General features: G+C 57.6%; 1 protein-coding gene across 1 annotated transcript; it reads right to left on the minus strand.

The window, feature by feature from the left end:
- Positions 1 to 7,077: 7,077 nt before the first annotated feature.
- Positions 7,078 to 22,953, minus strand: RAD23A (RAD23 homolog A, nucleotide excision repair protein). Its single transcript, XM_074935454.1, has 9 exons — positions 22,752 to 22,953; positions 17,156 to 17,317; positions 16,540 to 16,742; positions 14,641 to 14,696; positions 13,490 to 13,617; positions 12,915 to 12,990; positions 12,437 to 12,567; positions 11,933 to 12,097; positions 7,078 to 7,351 (listed from the first exon to the last, which is right to left on the minus strand). Exons 1-9 carry the CDS (start codon positions 22,821 to 22,823, stop codon positions 7,238 to 7,240), a joined length of 1,107 nt encoding a protein of 368 aa, XP_074791555.1. The 5' UTR covers positions 22,824 to 22,953; the 3' UTR covers positions 7,078 to 7,237.
- Positions 22,954 to 24,638: the final 1,685 nt, after the last annotated feature.

Consider the following 24,638-nt stretch of genomic DNA (forward strand, 5'->3'; position numbering starts at 1 on the left):
ACCCCTATTGATCAGCATTTGTTACATTACTTGCCTTTAATCCTTTATTAATAGCCTCCCATCTCACCAGTATCTTGCCTGGGGCTGATGTCAGACTGACAGGACTGTAATAATGCAGGTCATCCTGTTTACCCTTTTTAAAGACTTAGAGACTAACCAATTTATTTGAGCATAAGCTTTCGTGAGCTACAGCTCACTTCATCGGATGCATACATCGGATCCACAGTATGCATCCGATGAAGTGAGCTGTAGCTCACGAAAGCTTATGCTCAAATAAATTGGTTAGTCTCTAAGGTGCCACAAGTACTCCTTTTCTTTTTGCGAATACAGACTAACACGGCTGTTACTCTGAAACCTTTTTAAAGACTGGCACACCATTAGCTTTCTTCCAGTCCTTGGGAATGTCCCCATAGTTACAAGGCTTAACTCCTTGGCCAACTCTTTTCAAACTCTAGGATGCAAATGACCTGCCCCAGTGACTGAAACTGTCTAACTTTCACAGCTATTGTTTAACATCTGGCTGTTATTTTTGGAATAGAAAATATTTCATCATCATCATCATATGAAAGGATGATGTGGTCTGGCTTTCCCCCCAAACACAGAACAGATGTTTATTTATTAGCAAGGGCTGCAGGGTCTGTTGCAGGAAGAGACTGTAGGTAGCATAGAAGCAGGTAAGGGGCTGGTGAGTTGCAAAGGTGGGAGAGCCCAGGGCTGGGCGAGCAGGGGTTGTGGGTCAGGATTGAGGGGCACCAGCGGAGCTGGGAGGGGGAGCCCAGGGCTGGGCCATCAGGGGCTGCAGGTCAGAAGTGAGGGGCAGCAGCAGAGCTGGGGGGGTGTTTACTCCGCACTTTTCTCTCCCTCTGGCCAGCACCGATCAACCCCCTGCCCCCCCAGCTATGAACATGGACTGACTCCCCCCTCCCCCAGCTGCCAGCCCCCCCACAGGCCGAGGGCAAGGCCGAGGGGCCCCGCTGCCCCCTCTCCCCATGGCCAGCCTCAGCGCTGTGTTTGCCAAAGGCCGCAGCCAGCGTCGCTCAGCTGAACCGGTGCCCGGGAGTGCTGAGCAAACACGGGCTTGGCAGGGCCCTGCCAGCGCATCCACCCCACCTTCACCAAACAGGGCTGGGCCCGGAGGCTGGGCTGGGCCCCCGCCCCCCCCCTCGGCTCCACGCAGGGCTGAGGAAGGGCTCTGGCCAGCGGGTGCCAGGCTGGGCTGGGCACTAGGCTCAGCTGGCTCATGGCCTCACGGGCAGGGCCCCCCCGCAGGGTCTGGGATCCCCCGCCATCTGGAGCACAGCCCTGCTCACCAGCTCCTGGCAAACACGGGGCTGTCGGGCTTTGCCCCCCTCGACCCTGCGTGCCTCGCCCCCTCTGGGCCCCCCAAAACACATGGCTGCAGCCCAGGAACCCTGGATATTCCCACAGTGCCCTGGGAGGGAGGCACCTGCGCCGGGGGCCCGATTGGACTCATCCTGAGTGAGGACTGACAGTCCAGGGGGGAGGGCCCCAGCTCCCATCTAAACCTTCCCCCCCAATGACCCCCACATCAGCCTGCTCCCCTCCCCCAACACCCCCCCACATCAGCCTGTTCCCCACCCCATCGCCCCCTGCCCCCCATCTTCTGTGCTCGCCCCCCAAGCCCAACCTCCCCTCCCGTAGCTCTGAATCCAGCTGTATATCCCGGCCCCGCCCCGGTCTCCTGGAGCCCCCCGCCCCAGCCTCCCGTCACCCAGCAGGGACCCCCCAGATCCTGGCTGGCCAGGGGGCAGGAGAGGATCCCCCCCAGGCTGACCCAGTGAGGGAAGGGGCTGGGTGCACCCATGTGCCCTGGACCCCCCCCAGGGAGCAGGCACGGGGGGGGGGTGACTCTGCATTGCAGGTGCGTTTCTCTGGGGGGGGCGGGGGGGAGCCCCCAGCAGAAAGACCCAGCGGGCCGGGGGGGGCGGAGCTTTGGGAGGCGGGGGGCTGCAGCGGGGGAGGGGCGCGGGGGGGGAGCAGCCCCGCGCAGAGGGTCCCGCCCCCCTCCAGTCCCGGCTCGGGGCTCCCCGCCGGGGTCTCTCACCTGCCCGCAGCGGCCGCCAGGGCCATGACGGTCCGGTCCGGTCCGGGAGCAGGAAGCGGCTCTGGAGGAATGTGCGGCCGGGACCCGGCGGGGGCGGGGAGGGAGGCGGCTCCGCCCTGCAGGTACCAGGACTCACCTGGCCGGGCCCCCCGGGCAGGGATCCGGCCCCCAGGCGCCGGGACTCACCTGGCCGGGCCCCCCGGGCAGGGATCCGGCCCCCAGGCTCCGGGACTCACCTGGCCGGGGCCCCCCGGGCAGGGATCCGGCCCCCAGGCGCCGGGACTCACCTGGCCAGGTGCCCACAGGCAGGAGTCCGGCCCCCGGGTGCCGGGACTCACCTGGCCGGGGCCCCACGGGCAGGGATCCGGCCCCCAGGTGCAGGGACTCACCTGGCCAGGTGCCAACAGACAGGAGTCTGGCCCCCGGGTGCCAGGGACTCACCTCTCATCTGCCAGCCTGAGTTCTGGGCGGGGGCAGAGCCTATCGGCCTTTACACCAATCTGCCCCTTGCTGGGATCACAGACGCTTCCAGCCTAGCGCTTTGTTTGTGTGAGCAGGGCCAGTTACATCAGGGGGCTGGGTCTGGGTCAGGGGGAGCCTTGCTGCTGGGGCCCTGGAGATCTCGCTTCAAGTCCCAACTCCTCCACAGACTCCCTGCATGACCCTGGGCCAGTCCCTCCCCAGCTCTGTGCCTCAGTTTCCCCTCCTCTCCTTTATCTATTGAGTCTGTGAGCTTTATGGGGCAGGGACAGTTCTCAATGCATCAGTGCAGCGCCCGGCCCAACCCCGGATCTGTTCAGGGCCCGGCCTATGGGGGCCCTGGTCCCGCTCAGGGTCTGTGCAGCACCTGGCACAATGGGGGGCCCCAATTTTTGCTGGGGCTCCTTGGTGCTACTGGGGTATAATTAATATATTGCAGATCTGCCCAAGAGCAGAAACTGCTGAAAAACTCTCCAGCCCCCCTGCACAGCAGCAGCCCCGGTCCTGGAGCCAATAGCAGCTCCGGCAGGCCGCAGAAGGACACAGCTGTCCTAGCGTGGCCTTGCATCGACCCTATCTGCTTTGCACAAATGTGGCCAAACCTGCTTTCTGGGCCTGCCCGGTAGCTGCAAACCTGGCCCTTGCTGGGCGGGGCCCCTCGGGTGGAGCCTGGTGGGTGGGGAACCACTTGGGCTTGGGCTAGTCCACTGTAGCTTAGCCAGGGCCCTCGGCTCACATCACCTGCCTCCAGGCTGCATGAAATGACTCAGCCCTGGAGAAACAGCCCCCAGGGACAACCCAGAGGTGGCTGCATTTCAGCACTGGGCAAGGGATCCCTGCATGAACAGCCCCCGCACCCCACCCAGAGCAGCTGCATTAGTAGCCAGTGGTGCGATCCAGCTATGCTGTTGTACGATGCTTTGAGGGGTGAACGATGCTAGAGAAAACCTGCAATTGGCCTGTCCCACAGCTCCAGACACAGTAGCCAAAGCCTTGTTCCCACGGGGTTTAGCCTCACGGTAACAGTCTCCAAGCTCCTCCCGCCCCTGCAGAGCGGAGCCCTGGCAACCACGAACACAGCCGGTGAGCCACGCTGCCAGCAGCTCCAACAAGGGCTGGGCCCAGCCAGACCCCTTGGCCATGGGGTTCCCAGCTGGCCAGCCGGGAAACGGCCCCTCACCTCGCATGGCTGCTGCCTGGAATCGCTCCAGCGTCCCTGGTGAGGACAGACCCCAGGGAGGGCTGGGGGGCCCGGACCTGGAGCAGCCTCAGGGACACGGGGCCCTGTGGCAGCTCCGAGAGGCTACTGGGAGATTGGCCCCATGTGGACCTTCACCCAGGAACACACACACAGGATGAGGCTGGGGGGGGGGGGTGTCTCAATCAGTGCCAGGTGCCCTGTTCCCACCCTCTGAGGGGGAGGGGCTGGTGGGAAGCAGGGTTCTTACCCCATTCATGGAAAAAGAAGGGCTGAGCCTTCCCTCGCTGACCCCAACCATGAGCTGGAGCCCGGATCTCAGCAGCTGGCCCTGGGGAGCAGCTCCATGCTCCTGTGTGGGAGCCCGGGCCAACCCCCGTCTCCTCCCGGCGCAGGCAAGTTTAATCATCCACACTCACTTATTCTGCGCCTTAAAATAGCTCTCCCCTCTACTCCCCTCAGCTGCTTGCAGCTCCCCCCAGGCATGGGTTGGAAAGAACACGCCGGAGACAGTGGCTTTTAGGAGGTTCTGACCCGCCCTCGTCAGTGAGTGGCGGGGGCAGCTCGTTTATTTCACATTCCATTCATAGCACCCCAAAACCAGTAGGTGTGAAACACTCAGCCTTGGACAGGGAGAGAGGCCGCCTGGGGGAACTGAAAGCTATGGGGGAAACCTGCACCCAGGGGCCAGGCCTGTTTCATTCCCCAGAGCCGGGGGGGGAGGGGGCACCCTGGCCTGGTGTTTCCATCACCCCACTCAGTTTGGGCTAGAGCAGAACAGCTCAAGATTGAAACAAATGAAGCCGGACCCCTGAGCTTGACCAGCCAGCCGAAGCACCTTCCCCTAAGGCTGCTGGGAAATTTAGCTCCCCCCCATTCTGTTAAATCAGCAGCACATGGGCTGCGAGGGCTGGTCTATGCTGAAAATTTACATGGACACATCGCATCTCGCAGGGGTGTGAAAACCCCCCGCCGCCAAGAGCCAACCCCACTAGACCCAGGGACGAATTCTGCCCCGGCCCAAGCTGCCGCTGCTCCAGGAGGTGGATTAACTCCCGGCGCTGGAGCGAGAGTCTATGCTGAAGAGCTCAAGCAGGGTTCTCAGCAGAGACGCAGCCCGAGACTCCCACACCGCCCCAGCATTCGAGGCCAGTCTCCCACGCTACCCCCGTGGCTCTAGAGAGAAACCAACAGGCGCCGGGGCCTCGAAAGCTGCTGCTAAATTAACAGGTGCAACAAAGCCACCGTGGGGCCGGTGCCAGGCAAGGGGGAGCAGGGCCACCCAGAACGGCAGGGTGCAGTCTGACTGACGAGGCTGGGGTGTGGAGGCCCAATTCTAGAACAACCTCCCCAGTTACACTTTCCCTGCCCCACAAGGTGGGTAAGTAAGAACCACCCTCTTTTGGTTTTAAATTTCCATGTAATCCTTCCACCCCAACCCCCACTCCTCCCCTTTTATGTACTTCACCAAATCTATCCCATCCGCCATCTTCACCCCAAGAGCTCGATTGGGCCCTTGGTTAGCAGGTACAGACCCCGCGGCCAGCTAGGAACATTTTAAGTACAACCACGAAAACAAATCAACCCCAAAACAAACTGCAAATGCTAGGACACTGCTCCTTTAAGATGGAACTGTGGCCAGGAGGCAAGGCCTGGATCTAACCAATGGACACTTTTCACTTGAGGCAAAGCTAAGAATGTGGGCCTAGCAAACTCTTGTCCCCACCCACTTTGGAACCCATGTTCCTGCCCCCTTAAAGTCACACGGGCTTAATTTAGCTGAGCCTCTTTCACAGCTACCCTGCAATATCATGGAGCTTAGGAGCTATTTATGGCTTCAGGATTTACTTTCAAGGCAAATACTCTGTTCTCTTTGCAACTGCACAGGCTGGGGAAAGCCAGCCCCAGGTGGGATTTGTATGCAACAGAATGGCCCACAAAAGTCAGGAATTACTTCAACGTGGGGTCAAGGTTTTGGGGGCATGAGACAGGGAGAGAAATAGGGACGCAGAGACGGGTGTGATGATCCAGAAAAAAACAGCCAAGTTGGCACTAAATTAGCAGGGACGAGGGTGGATTTTCATCTGATCTTCTCAGAAGTGGGTCAGAGCACAGCGGCTTCCTAAGGGGAGGAGAAGTGGATTTTTAAATTACCAGAGCGAAGAGGGTATTTTTTAATGTTGTTTTTAAAATAAGCCCATTGTCCTGGGGATAAAAGTTGCCCTGTTTCAAATAAATAGATTTTGATCTAATAAATCTGTGGTTTTTTAATCCCCCAATGAGGAGAAAAATCAAGGTTAAAAAGACATCCTTGTGTTTAGTTCCCTTAAAACTCCAGTAGAATTGGAAACAGGGCTTAAACTCAGCAGAGGAAGGGGCTGATTTGCAGCACTTTTCAAAGGGGTAATTTGAAAAAGATCCTTTTAGGGCAGGCAGGGGTTTAATGGCTTTCCATCTCCCTCGGCACAGCACAGGGACTGAGGTCTGAGGACTAAACACCGCACAAGCGACCCTGTTGAAGGACCTGGCTCCGAGAGTCAAACCCTGTCTTTTCACGGCAGCCCTGGCTCAGCACGGGATGTTCTAAGGCAGCACCCGCCCCTTGCCTTCCACAGCAGCGCAGCGGGGAGCTAGCTGAGTGTTTCGTTTCGATGCATGCCTTGCAGGGAGGGCGGGACAAGTGCCAGAACAGCTGGTTCTTAAACACAGATTGGGCTCACAGGAAGCCAGTTCTCAGCCCTCCCGGATCTGGAGCTAACTGCTAGCAGAGAGCGGCTAGTTTAAACACTGCCTCGTCTAGGAGCAGGGATCTGCGCTCTGCTCAGCACGGATCCAGACTGGCAACATGGTTTAGCCTCCTCTATGCAGGCAAAGCCAACCACTAACACACCAGACTGGGGAGTGGGGTGGGCCCACTGTGATCTGTGTGAGCCGTGCAGGTTCGAAGCGGGACAGATAGGGTCCCACACTGGCTGGTGGCTGGGTCGTGGCAGAAAGCGGGACTGGGGAAGGGAAATTAAAGGAGACCAACACACGGCTAGTGGGTGATGGATGGAAGCAGAGTAGCTCAGCCTTGCCCCAGGGGCTGGTCATCTCAACAGCAAAGCAACCTGCACACAAGTTCTGGGCTGGGCGAGGAGCCCACAGACCCCCTCGACCAGCCCCAAATCCCTTCTCCCCACCCCAGAGCAAGCCCCATGCAGGAGAGGGGTGCAACTGAATTCACCCACGGCCCAGGCGCCGGGGGAGGGGGGCTGGGACTAGGGGCTGGTTCTGTGACTCAGATCCCCAGCTGTCCAGTTCCACGGGGAGGGGGGAAAAAAGAGCATTTCCTCAAGCCAGAAGGCTGGGCTGGTCGAATCTGGATGTAAGTTTGTCTGATTGGGGGGGGAGGGGGGAATTGGGGTCTCTCCCATGTACCCCTTAAATAGACGGGAATAGATATAGAGAGAATTTTTTCATATATAAAATTTTTTTCTTCCTTTTTCCTTGCATCACTCGTCATCGAAGTTCTGACTCAGCAGGAAATTGGCAGCCAGGTTTTCATTCTTCTCACAAGCAAAGTACGCCTGGATGACCAGACTTTCCGGGAATCCTAAGGCCTTTAACTGAGGGGACACAAAGAGAGAAGAGTCAAAAGGATCCTGCCTGGGAACCCTACTCTTCTCTGCCACCCTGTATGTCCCAGCTGCCCTCTGGAAGCAAGCCGCTCCGGAGCAGAGCGCCTGAGCCCACTTGGGATGCTCGAATGCGGGGGTGAAAGAGGGGCTGTGAACCCCTCAGGTTCAGGAGGCCGGGGGAGAACCCCCCCCCGAGTACAGGCACTGCGGAGGACGGCCGTGCTGTCTTTGAGGACTCCCTTGTGCAGGGGCACAGCACTGCACCCCAGGAGACCTGTGACTTCGACAGGGCTGTTACCTTAAAACCAGCTCTCCCCCCCGTTCCCAGCCCCCGTGCTATCTCCTGGAGGCCTGACAACCTCACCCGCGGTCCCCGCACCGGGAGTTGTAACCCGCCACAGGGCGGGGGTGAGGTACCAGCTGGCAGAGCCGAGCCGAGGTTTGGAGATGCAGCTAGAAACCGCGGCTGAGTTGTTCTGAAGCACAGAAGAGCGTGCCGGCTGCAGGGAGCTAAGACGCAGAATGTGGACTTGAGCCTGAACCTACAGGAGGAGGAAAGAATCCACGGGAACAAATGGTACAGCTAGATTCTTGGTGGGATGCAGCCAGGGAGACCACGCCAGGCTGGGGAAGGCACTGAAAGAACTGGAGGCTCAAGTGATCTTCAGTGGGATTCTATCTGGCCCTAGAAGAGGGGAGCGAAGGCGAGAGAAGATGATGATCAACATCTGGCTCAGGCAGTGGTGCTGCCAGGAGGGCTTTGGGATGTTTGACCACTGGGAGGCAGTCACGGGCAGAGGACTGTTCTCCGGGGACAGACACCACCTGAGTGGGGAGGGCGACAGATGTCTGCGATGGAGGTTGGCACAACTGATTAGAAGAAGAGCTTTAAACTAGGGACTCAGGGCGGGCGTAATCTCCACACCTGACTAACAGTGAGCAGGAGGAAAGTCAAGTACAAGAGGATACGGCAAGGGAGAAAGGACCAACGGAGGGTAGGAGAATGGATGACAAGGTCCCAACGCCACTGACAGTAACGTTGGGAAGGGGATACTGCAGTAGAACGACTGTCCCTTATTGGGTGAGGAACGTGGGTGAAGCTGAGCAGATAACGAAGATGTCTGTCCAGCGACGCGAGGTGCTTGGGGAACAATGTGGAGGGACAGGAAGTGAAAGCCGAGACGATCGGGAGAAGAGAACTGGTGAGTGGAGCACAAGCACTGAAGGGAACGTGCCGTGCAGGGGACAGACGTAAAGGTAAAGCGGGGCGGTGCAGCACTGGACGTTAATGACGAGGAAGAGTAGAAAAAAATGAGAAGTGACGGAATGGATAAAATGGAACCTATCTGGGTCACAACCACTTTGGGGAAGAAAGCTCAGAGAGGCTCCGCTGGGATGGTGCTTGGGGTCTGCTATGGACCCTCAGGATCTGGAGAGAGACCTCTAATGAAATCAACATGACTGGGAATTGGGATTACAGGAGACTTTAATTTCCCAGACTAATTGGGGGACAAGCACTCCCAATAACGGTAGGGCCCAGCTGTTCCTTGATGGGACAGCTGACAGATTTCTTCACTGAACCATCAAGAGCTGATTTCGTTTTGGTGAGAAGTGAAGGCCTCATAGAAGAGCTGGTTGTAGAGGGACAACCTTGGTTCGAGTGCTCATGAGCTATTCACCGTAAATGGAAGGATAAACAAAGTAGGTCTGAATCTAGAGTCCTGGATTTCAAAAGGGCAACTTAAAAAAAGTGAAGGGAAGTAGTTTGGGAATCTGACTGGCCTGGAGAACTCAAGGATCTGAATGCGGAGGAGGCTTGGCATTATTTTAAGTCAAAGGTGCAGAAATGGTCTGAAGCCTGCATCCCAAGCATGGGGGGGAAAATCACAGGGAAGGGCTGCACATCAAGCATCTCAACCAGGAGATTGAGAGAGCAGAAAACCTACAAGGAACAGAAGGTGGGATGGATCAGCGAAGAACACTTTCTGACCTCCAAGAGGGAGTGTAGGGGAGAACTGCCAAAAGCCAGGCAGAGCTGGAGCTTGCCAAGGAAATTAAAACCACCAGGAAACGGTTCTTTAGCCATAGAAATAAAAAGAAAACAAGGAAAGAAGAAGTGGGACCGCTAAGCACTGCGGATGGGGAGGAGATTAAAGATAATCTAGGCCTGGCCCAACACCTAAACGAAGGCGGTGTCTCGGTTTTTCATAAGGGTGATGCATTTTGGGGGGGGGGGGGGGGGCAGTGGCAGGGCGGCTGAGGGCACGAGGATACGGAGGTAGAAATGACCATAGCCGAGGTGGAGGCCGAACTCAGTTTAACAGGAGCATGTCGGGGGGCCAGGATAATCTTCATCCAAGAATATTAAAGGAACTGGCATGTAAAATTGCGAGGCCTATAGCAAGGATTTGTAATGAACCTGTAAACTCGAGGGTCGTATCCTGTGACTGTGGAATTGCTAACACAGAACTTGTATTTAAGGGGGATGGGGGAATGACAAAGTGATCCAGGAAACTACAGGCCCTTTAGCGTGACCTCAATTGCCTGCAAAGTCTTATAACAAATTTTGAGAGGAATTAAAGGACAGAGGTAAATGATAATTGGGAATAAAGACAACATGGATTTACAAAAGGTAGATCTCGGACTTTGAGAAGAGCTCTGATTTGTTAGACAAAGGAAGTGCAGTAGATCTAGTCTAGCTGGATTTCAGTAAAGCATCTGGTACAGTTCCCACATGGGAAATTAGTTCTACTGGAGAAGATGGGGATCAAGCAAAAGGCGGGTAAGGAACTGATTAAAGGGAAGACTGATTAAAGGGAAGCTCCTCCCCCCCGGCTCCAACCACTAGACCCCAACTCCCAGCACAGAGCTGGGGATAGAACCCAGGAGTCCTGGCTCCCAACCTCGCCAGCGTCCCCCCGAGACCCCACTGCAGGTCAGGTTGGAGGGATGTTACTAGAGGAGCTGGTCATGGAGCGGTCTAGGGACTAATGTTACTGAACATTTTAAGGTGATGCAGCTGTGTCCTAGGATGCATCAGGCGAGGTATTCCCAGTAGAGACAGGGAATACTGGGTGCACTTCTGGGCTCCCACGTGTAAGAAAGATGAATCTGGATTAGAAATGGTGCAGAGAAGAGCGATCCGAGGAATGGAGAACCCACCTTATGAGAGGAGACTCAAAGAGCGTGGCTCGTTCAGCCTAACCACACGAAGGCTGAGGGGAGATCTGATTGCTCTCTATACATCAGAGGGAAAATATCAGGGAGGGAGAGGAGTTATTTAAGGGCCAATGTTGGCACAAGCACAAATGGCTAGAAACTAGCTATCAACAAGTTTAGGCTTGAAATTAGATGAAGGTTTCTAACCATCAGAGGGGGGGGAAGTTCTGAAGCAGCCTCCCAAGGGGAGCAGTGGGGGGCAAAAAACCCAACTGGCTTCAAGACGGAGCTGATCAGTTTCAGGGGGGATGGAATAGTGAGACTGCCTACAATGGCATGTGGCTGATCTGTGACTGCTAACAGCAAAGATCTCCATGGGCCAGTGATCAGACACTAGGTGGGGAGGGCTCTGAGTTACCACAGAGAATTCTTTCCAGGCGTCTGGCTGGTGGGCCTCACCCACATGCTCAGGTTCTAACCAATCACCAGGTTTGAGGTTGGGAAGGAATTTTTCCCCAGGTCAGACCGGGCAGAGACCCTGGATGTTTTTTCCCTCTGCAATGTGGGGCCTGGGTCACTTGCAGGTTTCAACTAGAGCAAATAGTGGATTCTCTGTAACTTGAAGTCTTTACGTCAAGATTTGAGGCCTTCAGTAACTCAGCCACCCTCTATGGGCCTGTTCCCGGAGGGGGAGGGGGAGGTTCTGTGGTCTGAGATGTGCAGGTCAGCCTAGGTGATCAGGACAGGCCCTTCTGGCCTTAAGGTCAATGAGTCTATGGAGGTCGCCATGAACCCAGCAACGACCCTTCCTGGATCTGACCAGGTGGGAAAGACTCTGAAGACTCCCATATTCACTCTGAAGACTAATGATGTCTTCATTATGTGTCCAGCTCCTCTGGGATGTTGTGGGCGGAGCTTGGCAGCACTGCCCATCAGGGAGGATCACATCCATTTTGGGGGGAGGACCAAATTAATTATGCTCCATTGCTTTGCAAAGTCAGAGATGTCTACTCCCCTCTCCCCACAATGCACCTCTGTCCCGTCTGAATCACCCCCCCCAATGTTATCAAGGCTACAACTTGGCCCTTATATTAATAACTAAACTTGGTTCTTATTCAACCCCCAGCTCCAGGTGCTCAGCATCAGACCAGATCAAGCTTTTGGAGCTGTCAGGGACAGACAGAAACAGACTCCAGGAGTCCTGACCTCCAGCTCCTCCCCCCCGGCTCCAACCACTAGACCCCAACTCCCAGCACAGAGCTGGGGATAGAACCCAGGAGTCCTGGCTCCCAACCTTGCCAGCGTCCCCCCGAGACCCCACTGCACCCTCGTTGGGGCTCTCCAGTGCAGGAATCCTGTGGCATGCCCAGCAGGAAGGATGGCTCCTGGCACAGCCAGCCCCCCTCTTACCCTTTCTATGGCTTCTTTTTCCTGAGGCGTGACCTGGATGTAGTTCATCTGGGGAGATTCCTCTCCGATGGCCCCGATCTCCCCCTCGATGTCAGAGATGTCGGCCATCTCGCCCAGCGGCTCGTTCAGCATCTGGATGAACTGCTCTTGGTGCTGGCTGATTTGCTGGGGAGGCAATGGGAAGGAGATCAGGGTTAGGGAGAGACGTGCCCCCCCCCCTCCCCAGAGCAGGACCTTTACAGTCCCTTTTCCCAGCGGGGAAACTGAGGCACAGAAAGGGGCAGGGACTTGTTCAAGGTCACAAAGTGACCCACTGGTAGAGCCAGGGTTAGAACCTAGGAGTCCTGGCTCCCCGCTCCACCCCCTGCTCTAACCCATCAGACCCCACTCCCCTCCCAGAGCCAGGCATAGAACCTGCCTCCCTCCACTCCAGACACACTCCCCTCCCAGCACTACTTCCCGGCTCCTCCTCCATGGCCTCTTTCAGCTCCTGTCCCCCTTTACCTGCAGTAGCTGGGGGTTCTCCTGGCCCAACTGCTGGAGCAGGGCCGGGAGCAGGGCTGGGTTCTGCTGGATCACCTGTCGCATGTTCTGGAACTGGGGCTGGTCTCTCAGGAACTCCAGCGGGTTCTCGCCTGTGGGGAAGGAGTGTGCGGGGTGAAGCCAGTCCATGCCTTGAAGGGGCAGGGCCCACCTGGGCTATGCTGCCACACAGGTGGGGCACCGGTGATCACAGGATATGGGAGTGTATCTAGCCAGCGGGAAGAGAGCCTGGAGCCACTCCCTCCTTCCTGAAGGACCAGTTTGGGTCACCACTGCCACCCCTGGATGCATGCTTTCAGTGGCCTTCCATAGCCCATGCTCCACAGGAGCAAGAGCCTTCTCCCACGCAGCTCCAGCCCCTGGCCTGGCTGCCCTGGGTCTCCCCCTCCCACCACGGTCCCTAAGTCTCGCATAGGTGTGGGAGGACCATGTCACTGACCTTCCGGTGCTGGCTGCTCTGTGGGTTGGCTCTCCTGGATCGGGGCTCTCTCCGGCTCGGAGGTGCCTGGGATGCCCTGTGAAGTCAAAGGGGCATCGTTAGTGCTGTCCAGTGCCCCTCCCCCCACAACAGCCCCTGCCCCACAGGGCTCACCCCGCAAGGGGCCAGAAAGGAACTCAGTCTCTGGGGTTTGCCTGGCGCCCCATGTCCGGCCAGTGAGGGAGCGAGCTGCCCTCAGGCAATGCAGGCACCCCTGCTCATTTCACACAGGGTCCCAGAGAGCTGGATCAGAACCGGTGACCTTACGGGGTCAGACTCCGTATCCCACTCCTGTAAGCCATCCAGATGTGGATGGAAAAAAAATCATTTGCCCAAAGTCACAGAGCAAGTCAATGGCAATGAAACCCAGGAGTCCTGGCTCCCACACACCGCTCTAACCACTAGACCTCATTCCTCTCAGAGCTGGGGGGATTCCTGGCTCCCAGCCCCCCCTGCTCTAACCCCCGACACCCCCTCCCCTCCCCGAGCTGGGGATAGAATCCAGGAGTCCTGCCCAAGCCCCGGCGCTCCCTTACCGTCAGCAGGTACTCCACGGCGCGGTGGGGATTGTTGTAGCTGGCCCGGAGCGCAGCCACCACCCGCTCCCGCTCATATCCCATGGACATGATCTCGGTCAGCATCGTCTCGTACTCCGAGCCGGTCACTGCAGGCGAAAGGGGACAACAGCCCGGGCTGAGGCAGAGCCAGCAGTCTTGGGGTGCCCAGCACACGCTCACCAAGGGAAAGGGGGGCAGGACTGGGTGCTGGCTACGAACACAGCCCTTCCCCCTCCACCAGCATCTCCCAGCAGAGGGGTTCACCCTCCCCTCCCCAGCGTGGGATCACCTCCCCCCTCCACCTCCAATCCCCACAGGGGAAGTGACTCTACCCTAAATCAGGGGCAGAGCTGGGACTAGAACCCAGGAGTCCTGGCTCCCTGCTCCACACCCCACCCTGTCCATGACTAGGGCTCCTGGGCGCTACCGTAATACAGCTAATTAACACCCACCCACCCCTCATGTCCACCTGAGCTGGAGAAGGAACCCAGCCCACACATGCTGGGAAAAAGCCCAGGAGTCCCGGCTCCCAGCCTTGTCCCCTAACCACTAGACCCCATTCCCCATGCAGAGCTGGGACGGGAACCCAGAAGTCCTGGCTACCAGCCCCCCACCCTTCTTTCCCTAACTCGGCCCCTCTGCTAACGAGTGACTGGAGACGGTCACCTTTTATCCTTGGAACAGACACAGCCCAGGCTGCCCCAGAGCAGCTGCCAGCAGAGACTCAACCAACTCATCAAACAGGGCACCGAACAACCCGGGGCTTGGAACCTGCCCTGCACTGAAACCTGAGATCGCCATGAAGGAGGTAGCTATGAAGGAGGTAGCTCCCAACACCCTGGTCGGGCCACCAGCCCACCCCCACACCCCCCAGACAGAGGGGCAACACTGCGAAGGGGGGTCCTGCTCCTGGCACCCGTACACCAGCATCGGGAAGAGGGGGTTGTTTTATCCAGCGACAGCCACCAGAGGGCGCCCCCACCCAATGAGCTCATGCTGCAGGAGCCAGCTGCAGCATCTGCCCCTTGGGAGCCACGGAGCAGCCAGCCCAGGGTGCTGGCAGGAGCTCTCTGCTGTCACCCAGGGACCCCGGCCGCCTGCCCCAGCCCTAGCGAGGGGATTTCACCTACCCAGGGTGGAAGCCGCGTCGTCTGGGCGCCCCACGCTACCTGAAGAGGGAACAGAGCTGCAAATTTAAAAGAGAGGAATAGTAGCTGGCTCCTTCCAAACAGCCGGGCAACAAGCAAACCACCAGGGGCCAACACTGCGCTGGGACAGCCAGGCCGGGCTCCCTGAGCCGGGAGGAACCACAGGGCGGGAGGCAGCGAAGGTCCCTTCTCCCTGTGATCTGACCCCCAGGCCCTGCCTGCGCTAGGAAAGCAGCGTGGTTCTGAATGTTACTGAGTGTGTTCGAAATCCCATGGACACAGTTTGGTGCCTCTGGAGTTTGCGAGTGGGTCCCCGCTCTGCCTTTCTTGGCTTGAGTGCACTCTGTGTTTGTGCAGCGCCTGGCACACGGGGTCTGGGCACATGGCCTGGGCGGGACCATAATACCACTAATAGCCGCTAGCCACTCTTAGGATCCCAGGTCTCAGATTGTGGCTATGGCAGAAAATTCCTCTGGTTTCAAGTTCAGCTGGATTTTTTGTTTTCAGACAGTGCACACCCCAGGGTGGAGGCCTTTATGCCCTGCTGGGTGACCACGGGCAAGTCACGCCTCCTGCCTCAGTTTCCCCATCTGTAAAATGGGATAATGTTCCTGACCAAGTGCTTTGACGTCTACTGAGGAATTATTATTGTTTCAGCTCGGGTGACACTGTTCCCAGCGGGTTGAAGCTAATCCACCAGACCCAGCTCTGACAGCGGAATCAGGGTCCATCCTGGGGTAACAATGTCCGAATACTGGTGACCTCACAGCTGAATTTTTGGAAGCCTGCCTGATCCTGCTTGGAGCGCTCAGCAGCTGACCCCCCAGCGAGCTGCCACATGCTGGCTCTCCCTCTCCTTGCTGCCGACCCCCTTGCAAGGATGCACCCGAGGGGCGGGATAGCTCAGTGGTTTGAGCATTGGCCTGCTAAACCCAGGGTTGTGAGTTCAATCCTTGAGGGGGCCGTTTAGGAATCTGGGGCAAAAATTGGGCATTGGCCCTGCTTTGAGCAGGGGGTTGGACTAGATGACCTCCTCAGGTCCATTCCAACCCTGATATTCTATGATTCTATCACCATCCGCTGCCACGTTAACCTTCTTGGGGCTAGGCCTGGCAGGACCCAAGCCCACAAGTTTGTGCCGGCTGCTCTCTGACAACAGGGGCATCTTCTCGCCAACACTATTTCGAACAAAGGCTCGTCTTTTCTGCCCAGGAGACAAGCAGGGTCTTCGCCACATCTCAAAGGGCGCCAGGTCACTAACTGAAACTAAACAGATTTTCAATCCACCCTGAAATCAAACCAGTCCCGCTGCTCATGGGGATGGGCTTATTCTGTGCGTCACAGGCAAGCTCGGTGCACCCCCCAACCTCTTTCTGTCCCCACAGCCCAGGGGATGCAATGTGCGTACAGAGACGGCCATTCACCGGCAAGGATCCTGAAGCATGCTGCAGTCTGTGTATGTGGGATCACTGCAGTGTAGCCACCTCTGGGGTGAAAGGTGGCAGCTGCTTAACAGCCACATGGCAACATTACGCTTAACCCCCCCCCCCCCCCAAACACAGGGAGGTAGGTATCACTGCACGGATGGGGAAACTGAGGCACAGAGATGCAAAGTGACTTAGCCAGTCATACAGTGAATCTGTGGAAGGGCTGGGAATAGGACCCAGGAGTCCTGACTCCCAGCCCCTTTGCTCTAACCACTAGACCCCACTCCTCCAAGTTAAAGATGTTCCAGGTTCCCACAAAGGAAGATCAAGCCCGCACCCCGAAGTGGAAGGCATCCCCCTGCCCCGGGGCATGACATTGGGGTACCCGGCATGACTGAGCTATGGGACACAAACAGGCAGGCGCGGGGAGGGGGCACGTGCTCTCAGGGCTTACCCGGCAGTAGATTCGGGCAGCGTGACAACAGCTGGCTCCTCGGGCGGCTTCTCCTCGCTCGGCGCTGCAGGCGCTGGGGGCAGGACAGCGTCGGCACCGGCCGCAGGCGCCAGTGTCTGCCCCACCGACGGGGCTGGCTCCGGGGCACTGGCCGGCCCAGCGTCGCCAGGGGAGGGGGCTGGGACGCCTGAGTTGGATTTGGTCTGAGGAAACAAGCAGCGTTGAAGGGTGCGCCTGGGGTCTCTGTCCCCTGCTCCCCAGCCACACGCGAGGCGCTCAGCTCCCAACCCCCGGGCAGGGAAGCAGCTGCAGCGAAGGGGGGCAGGAAGGAACTTCCCTTCGGCACTGGCTGACTGCGTGTGTTATACAATCAGCACTAACTGTGAGAGGAGAGCGCCCCCTAGCAAGCCCCCCTTCCCTGCTCCCCGCAGCACAGCACCCCCTAGTGCCACTCTGGGGTCAGCGTCAACGGCGAGGGGAGAGCGCCCCCTACTGAGTGGGTGTGAAAAGCAAGCCCATCTTGATGCTGCCTTCCTTCCGCAGCATCCCAGCCAGGGGCAGCTCCTACCTCTGGCCCGGCAGCCCAGCCGCAAGTGGGAGCAGGGCCCGGCCGTACCTTGGTCACCATGACCACCACGAAGTTCTTCTCATCGATCTTGTACTCCTTGATGGCGACATCGTCGCTCAGGATCTTGCCAGCGTAGATGAGCTTCTGGCCTGACACGGGGAAAGCCTCCTTGCCTTTCTCGGCCTCAATCTTCTCCTTGAGGACCCGCACCTGCCAGGCGGGACGAGACGGCCCCGTCAGTTGGGTATGCAGACCCCTGCGTGGCCGGTAGGGGGACAACTCTCCTTCCCCACCCTGCTCCCGGCCCCAGCAGCAATATTAGGTGGGAGGATTAAGGAGGTGACAGGTCAGTTTGGTTTGTTCCCGCCCTGGTTCTCTACATCCTAGTCTGGTCCTGCAGGAAAGGCCCTGACCTGGGACTCAGGAAATCTGGATCTGCCACCAACTTCCTGGGTGTCCCGGGGCAACTCTCTGGCTCTGAGCTGCCAACCTGTTGCCCAGATGCTGCACCCGAGTCCCACCCTGCGTTTACCCTCGTTGTGATGGTGACAGCCTCTCATTGTGTGTGGGCAGTGCCCGGCCCGATGGGACTTGATCTTGGCTGAAGCCTCTAGATAACCCCTAGGTAACCTCATAGCTGCTTAGACTGGAAGCTCTCTGGGGCAGGGACCATCTCTGTTGTGTGTTTGTACAGCGCCCAGAGCAGCGGGGTCCTGGCCATCACCGTAATACAATTAAGTAATACATGAAAGACACCAGATGCGCTCTCTGGGGCAGGTCACTGGATGTCTTGGGCTCACATCTGCCCATTGCCGAGCAGCATCTCCGACTCTCCCCCGGCTGCCAGGATTGCCCAGAGCTCCAGTCATAGCTGAATGGTGCCAACCAAGCCAGGGAGGTGCATGCGCAGACTCGGGACCCCCCCAGCACCCCTCTGCCCGACTCAGGGTGCTTCAAGGGGACATGCTTTGCTTGTGATGGAAGCAGCTTCCCCGCAGGGGCAGGGCCAGGGCCAGGCCGGATTACAGAACCCAGCAGTAGCTCTCGGAACGGGAGGCCGAGGCACTGGGGAACTGGGACAGCTGCTGCTGCAGCTAATGCAAGCCGGAGGCTCCTTCTTGGGGGCACCTAAGGGCTCAGGGGGATCCACGCTGGACACTCGGGGGCCAAGGACGACTCATCACTAGGAACCAAGCTGTATTTCTACACATTTTAACTAGCGTTCGCCCTGGCCAGCCAACACCACACTGTGGCCAGCCCTGACCGTGAGGGGAGAGTGGGCCCTGCTGCACCCCCAGAGCTACTCCCTGCAGCACAGTGCCCCCTACTGCTGCACCAGGGCAGCACTGACTGTGAAGTGCCCCCTGCTGAGCCCCTCCCCCTTGCTCACTGCAGCACAGCGCCCCCTAGTGCCACAATGGGGTCAGCACTGACACACAGGGCAGAATAGCTTCATCTACACCAAGATTTTCACACATGTTGAACACACCCATTTCCCTGAGCGTGAACAGAGCCTGACTGTCCCCTGGGAATCACAGTCAGCCACTGGGAAAGTCTCACTGGTCCTGGAAGCATCTGCATTGGTCTCTGGGTGACTGCAAACCACTCATGCCTTCTCCGCCTCCGTTTCTCCATTGGAGAGACAGAGACATATCTCCTGGTCCTTGAAGGCAAGGGGCAGAGTCATGAGGCTCAACCCTTTCGGGTTTGCAAGGCCCTCTGGAAGGATAACTGAGCAACTGCTTCTGCAAGCATGTATCCCATTCCCCCAGCCCCACACAGCCAAGAAATGGAGCTTTCGCACCAGACGGTCCCCTGCATCCCGGAGGACAATGGTGTCCCAGAGGGGACCCGTCAGAACAGCTGCAGAGCCCTGTGAGACAAGCGAGTAGGAGCCAAGTGATATTTTTGGCTCCTGGGTTGAGCCAAAACGAAGCCTGACGCTCTGTGAAAAGCATGTGGGACTCCAGCTATTTAAAAAAGGAAGCCACTGCCTCACCCCTCTCCTCCCATGGGCAACGACTGTCTGGCTCAGCATGGCGGCAAAACCGTATCACCCACTACTCAAGTGTGGCTGCCTCAGCGGTGGAGCGCAGCAGCTGTTTATACCGAGGTCCCTCGCCTTGCGGGGAGATGCAACCACCTCTGGGGTGGGCTGTTTATACAGACATGGAACAGTGTAGGGCAGGAACTAAACGCTGCTGAATCCAGTGTCCCAATACTGCGGGAGAGGGGAGTGCGCAGAGCAGGAGTTACCACTTACAAAGCCAGCTAGGGAACTGTAGCGGCCAAGCACAGACCCGGGAAATTCAAGGGTGCAGCCGCCAGAGCCGTGCCAACACAAGCCCTGGCACAGACACAGCCATCAGTGGAGCTAACTCGTTGGGGAGGCAGCAGATAAGGTCTGCGCTGCATCTACAAGGGGCTCAGGGGCGCAGACACAGCCCTAGCTGGGAAGGGATCGGGAGTTACAATCAGACAGGGAGCATTCAAGTCAGTTAAAAACCCAGTCTCTGACCGTCGCCTCCTAAGAGCATTAAAGCCGGCCTCGTGCACGTCACCCAATCCCCTTATGCCTCTCGGCTCGCCCCATGAGGACAGGCACAGCAGTTTCACTTTGGTTTTTTAATCAGTTTCACTCAGCTTCATGGGCCCTGCTCCTCAGCCAGCGCTTTCCTTGTTGGCGGCTTGGGCCTGCTTATTGCCAGGGGCTAGTTTGCGTTAAAAGACACCAACAATCCTTCTAAGCACGTTATTCATAATCTGGGGAAGGGCCTGCAAGCTCCAGCATAGACTGGGGCTGCACAGTGCCAGGTGCTGCACAGACATGGAGTGAGAGCTCCCGCCCAAAAGAGCTCACAGGCTGAACAGACAAGACATGGGAGGCCCCTCCCATGACACAGGTGAGGAAACTGAGGCCCGGAACAATGAAGGGATGTGCTCAAGGTCAGACCAGCAGTCTGTGGCAGAGTTGGGAACTAACCCCAGATCTTCAGTCCCACCACAGGGGCTTTACTGGCTATAAACGGGAGGGGAGCTGTCCAGCAAACAGTTTCTGTCTTAAAATGTGATCCATGCTGTGAAAAACATTTGAAACCCCTTTGCCCTCATGAGAAGCTGCTCAGCTGCAAAAGTGACAAGGAATATTTCAAATGGTATTAAAAAAAGATTGATGGTAAGATTTGGATTGCTAGGGTTTATTTTTATATGCATCATACACACAACCTAAATTCTGGACCCCCCACCTCCCCATAAAGGGCCCCTAAAAATCAGCTCTGCCTAAAGCACAAAGCAAAACAGGAGTGCAGGACTCCGCTCCCTGCTAAAACCGAGTCTTGTTCTCAGTCTCAGCTCAGTGTTTAAAAACAGTGGTACGTTTGGAGGGAGAAGAATCCGATTGACAGCGCACTCTACCCACTAGATTGCACTCTTGTCCTACAGCTTGGAACGGGACCCAGGAGTCCTGTCTCCCAGCCACCATCCTCCAACCCACTAAGCTCCACTCCCCTCCCAGAACTGGGAACAGAACCCAGCCTCCCTGCTCTAACTACTAGACCCCACACTTTGCTAGAGCTGGGAACAGATGAGAGGAGTCCTGCCTCCCAGCCCACTGCTCCACCCATTCGTCCTTCCCAAGTCATTCAAATCGACCTCACAAAGTGCCTCCCGCATCCAAACACTAGCAGGGAGATTTTCCATCTTCCCCACACCGGGACCACATGTCACAACAGAAAAAAACAGGGATTGCCCATAAAACTAAAGAAAGGGAGGTGGAGTCACCGCCCCCGAGGGCCTGTTCAGAACCCACAGGCTGAAACCCCAGCCACACGGGACAGCCTCCCCCTCAAGCAAAGCTCCCTTGAAAGCCAAACGACAGCTCCAGGGCAGAGACAAGAACATTCTGGAGATCTGAGACGCCAGTACTGGTGCTACCTGTTTAGCTCTGTGCCCCCGCCGCCTCGGAGCGGGATGCTGAGCAGGGTATATTAATAATCCCTAGCTCTCATAAGGTGCTTTTCATCTATCAGTCGCCAAAGGCTTTACAAAGGAGGTCAGTATGATTCTCCCCATGTTACAGATGGGGAAACTGAGGCTCAAGAGGAGAAATTACTTGTGCCAGGTCACCCTCTGAACCGTGGCAGAGCTGGGAACTGAACCCAGGTCTCTGGAGTCCCAGTCCAATGCTCTAACCACTAGACTGTATGAGCCCGACAAGATAGGGGGTTTAGTTCCTTCAGGGGATGCCAGTCAGCTTTGACACGAGTCACATGAACACGGATCACGAAGGCGTTAAGGTCTCACCTCTAACACCTCAAGGGCGTCTGGTTTCAGAGTAGCAACCGTGTTAGTCTGTATTCGCAAAAAGAAAAGGAGTACTTGTGGCACCTTAGAGACTAACCAATTTATCTGAGCATAAGCTTTCGTGAGCTACAGCTCACTTCATCAGATGCAACATCGATGAAGCGAGCTGTAGCTCACGAAAGCTTATGCTCAAATAAATTGGTTAGTCTCCAAGGTGCCACAAGTCCTCCTTTTCTTTTCAACAGTGTCTGTGACCCAGAGGAGGCCTCTTACGGGGCAGGGAAAGAGAGAGACGCAGGGTGTTTGCACCCCGGTGGAAGCAGGAGGAGATGCTGATGGCAACAGGAGCAGTAGCATCACAGACCCCACTGTGAAACCCCCCCCATCGGAACCGGGAGGTGGAGGGAGCCGCACACCAGCTGGGATCAGCTTGTCTTCCTGCTCCCTGCCTCCCCCAGTCACTCTGGGCCAAGCAGGCGATGCCCAGCAGTGACCACCCAGGCCCCAGGGACACGCACCAGGTCCAGCTTTGCCTGCGGCAGGGCTGCCCTGGTACATTTCTCAACGGGATCTAATAGGGACTTGCTGAAAGGGTCCCAGATGTACCACCTGCTACTGCCCCAGTACGGGGGCACGCAGGCAGCTCGGCTCCCTTACCTCTCTCCTTTCTGAGGCTCCTACCTCCACCCACATGAAGCCATTCACCCCTCCTCCCATGCCTCATACCCTGCTCTTCTGGCGCACCCACCCCATACTTCACTCCCCACACGCCCCCTGAGCCACCCTACCCATACCCCTCAAAGCTGGTATTCTCTCTTACTCTGTGCATCACATTCCCAGGTAGGAAAAAAGGGGATGGGGGAGAGGGAAAAGTGCCCCACGCAGCCTAGGGCCCATCCCATGGGGGTGTTACACCTTTGGGGGGGAAGGTAGGGAGACTGCCCCACATGGCAGGGAGAAATTGGGACCATTCCACATGGGGCTTCTGGGGCAACGGCCCAGGACCGTGTGTGTGTGTGTGGGGGGGGGGCGGGGTGCTGGCTCCACCTGTGGGGAGAATTGGGCCAGGACCATGTGGTGGTGGGGGTCGTCTGACTCCATGCAGGAAGAGGGGGCTGAGATTGTACTGGGGGAGGGGGGCTGCCCCACATGTGGGGGAATTAGGGCAGGACCACGTGGAAGGGGGGCGGGGGGTGTGTGGCCCCACACGGGAAGGGGGAGCTGGGATCGTGCCGGGGGGGGGGGCTGCCCTACCTGCGGGGGAGGGGCGGGGCGGGGCCGGGCTGCGCGGGGGGGGGCTGCCCCCCACGTGGGGGCTGAGCTGGGGCCGCGCCCCCCTCACCGTCTCCTCGGGCTCCATGCGGATCTTGAAGGTTTGCTGCTGCAGCGTCTTGAGGGTGACGGTCACCGCCATGGCGGGCGGGCGGGACGCGCCGGGCGGACGCTTCTTCCCAACGGACTCGGCAGCCCCGCAACATGCAACTCACGCCGCCGCCATCTTAGCGCCCCGCCGCTTCCGGCCCCGGCCAGGGCGCGGGCCCGGCACGTGACAGGGGCGAGGCCGCCTCGATCACGTGACGGGTGGGGGCGAGAAGCTGCGACGCCGAGCGCGCCCCGCGAGGGGAACGCCGCTGGGGCGGGCCGATCACGTGACAACAGACGGCCAGCCGCGGCGATCACATGACGGGGGGGACACAAAATGGCCGCCCCGCTGGGCTAACATGGCTGAGCGCTTGGCCCGGGAGCCCCGTGACTCCCACGCGTGGCCCTGGCGGCGAGGGCAGGCAGTCCCCGCCCAGCGCGGAGGCTGTGTCAGACCCACACAGGCCGGGGGGGGGGGGGGCGGCGGCGGCCCAGTGCAGGGAAGGGTTCATGGGGCACTAGCCCGCCCTGTAGGGGGCATCACCATCCAGTCTTTGAAGCTTATCATAAAGTTTCTCAGGAGACCGGTGGCCCCATGCAGCGACCGTGGCCACCCTTGAGAAGCAGCGAGCCAGGCCGTACTGATCCTACAAACAACGTAGCAGGAGTGAGGCTGGGCCTGGCTCCTTCCTTACACAGCAGCAGGCTCAGTCGCAGCCCACAGCACATCTCCCACCCCATGCACAGGCCCCATGACACCACCCCTCCCTTAAGTCCTTCCAGCCCCTCTTCTCCTGCTTGACATGTGGGTGGTGTATTTCTGTGGGGGCCTGCACTTAAGCCCATTGCTCTCTTTTTACAAAGGGGGCAGCTATGGTTATACCTCTGCTAGGCAGCTAAAAATCCTTGCTGGGATATTACCTTATTGGTTTAGCTACTATGGTTCCCCCCCACGTGAAGTGACTGCAGACCACTCACATCCCAGGAAGAGACCCATAGAAACCAGGCCACAGGCTAGACATGAAATTTAATTTAATAGAAATATTCTTCAATCATTCATACATTCAAGTGTGAACATGAGAAGTCTCCACACCCCTACCTCTGCATTTCACTCCTCCCCCACAATACATTTCAGAGAGTAGGTAGAAGCTTGGACTCAGTATTCCGCTCCCTTACCATCTACCAACCCCCATTCTCTCCTGCCGCCCACCCCCACCCCAGCATTCTGTGACCTCCCTCACCAAGACACCACTCTCTTCATTCTAGCCCATGCCCCATTTCCCCTCCACCCATGCTACAAGACAATAGCTCTATGCAATTTCCAGGGGGGATTCCTGAGAGGTGTCAGGCATGTTACAGAAAATCAAGGAACTACAGATGTTTGCTTTACAGTCCAAAGAAAAGGGAGGAAGTTACTTAGAGTTACCCATCCCACTTAGTCTGAGCTGTTGAAAGCATGTTCTGTTCAACAGTGGATCTAGTTTGGACTGGCCTCCGCACCAGCTGTCAGTGAACCGGAGGCCAAGACAGCTGCTTCAGTTGTAAAAAACAATGCAGCAGCTGCAGCAACATAGTGGGAAATGGATCAATCCACTCATTTTAAGCTGGAGCTCTCCCCACAGCTGTACAGTTCCTGTGAGAACAGACTGCTGAAAATGAGGCCTAATACTGCAGTCTAGTAGATTTCAACCCCTTGGTTCACCAAAGCAGTGCTAGGATGGAGGAAAAGCCAACCCTACCATCCCTGCCCACTCAGGTCACTGACATGGGAGCAGGGGTTGGAATCTGCTTCCATCTGTGAGGAGGGATGGAGCAGGGCGGGTGACTGGGAAGGAGGGCAAGGAGAGGTAGCGGTACACTGCTTCCT

Source organism: Natator depressus, chromosome 20 (genome assembly GCF_965152275.1).
Source record: "Natator depressus isolate rNatDep1 chromosome 20, rNatDep2.hap1, whole genome shotgun sequence".
Taxonomy (NCBI): Eukaryota; Metazoa; Chordata; order Testudines; family Cheloniidae; genus Natator; species Natator depressus.

Coding starts and splice junctions, on each gene's coding strand:
- RAD23A (XM_074935454.1), bottom strand. CDS start 22,823: ATGGCGGTGACCGTCACCCTCAAGACGCTGCAGCAGCAAACCTTCAAG. Junction 13,618..14,640: donor CGACGCGGCTTCCACCCTGG/GTAGGTGAAATC, acceptor TTTCGCCTGCAG/TGACCGGCTCGGAGTACGAG. Junction 12,098..12,436: donor AGAACCCCCAGCTACTGCAG/GTAAAGGGGGAC, acceptor TTGCCTCCCCAG/CAAATCAGCCAGCACCAAGA.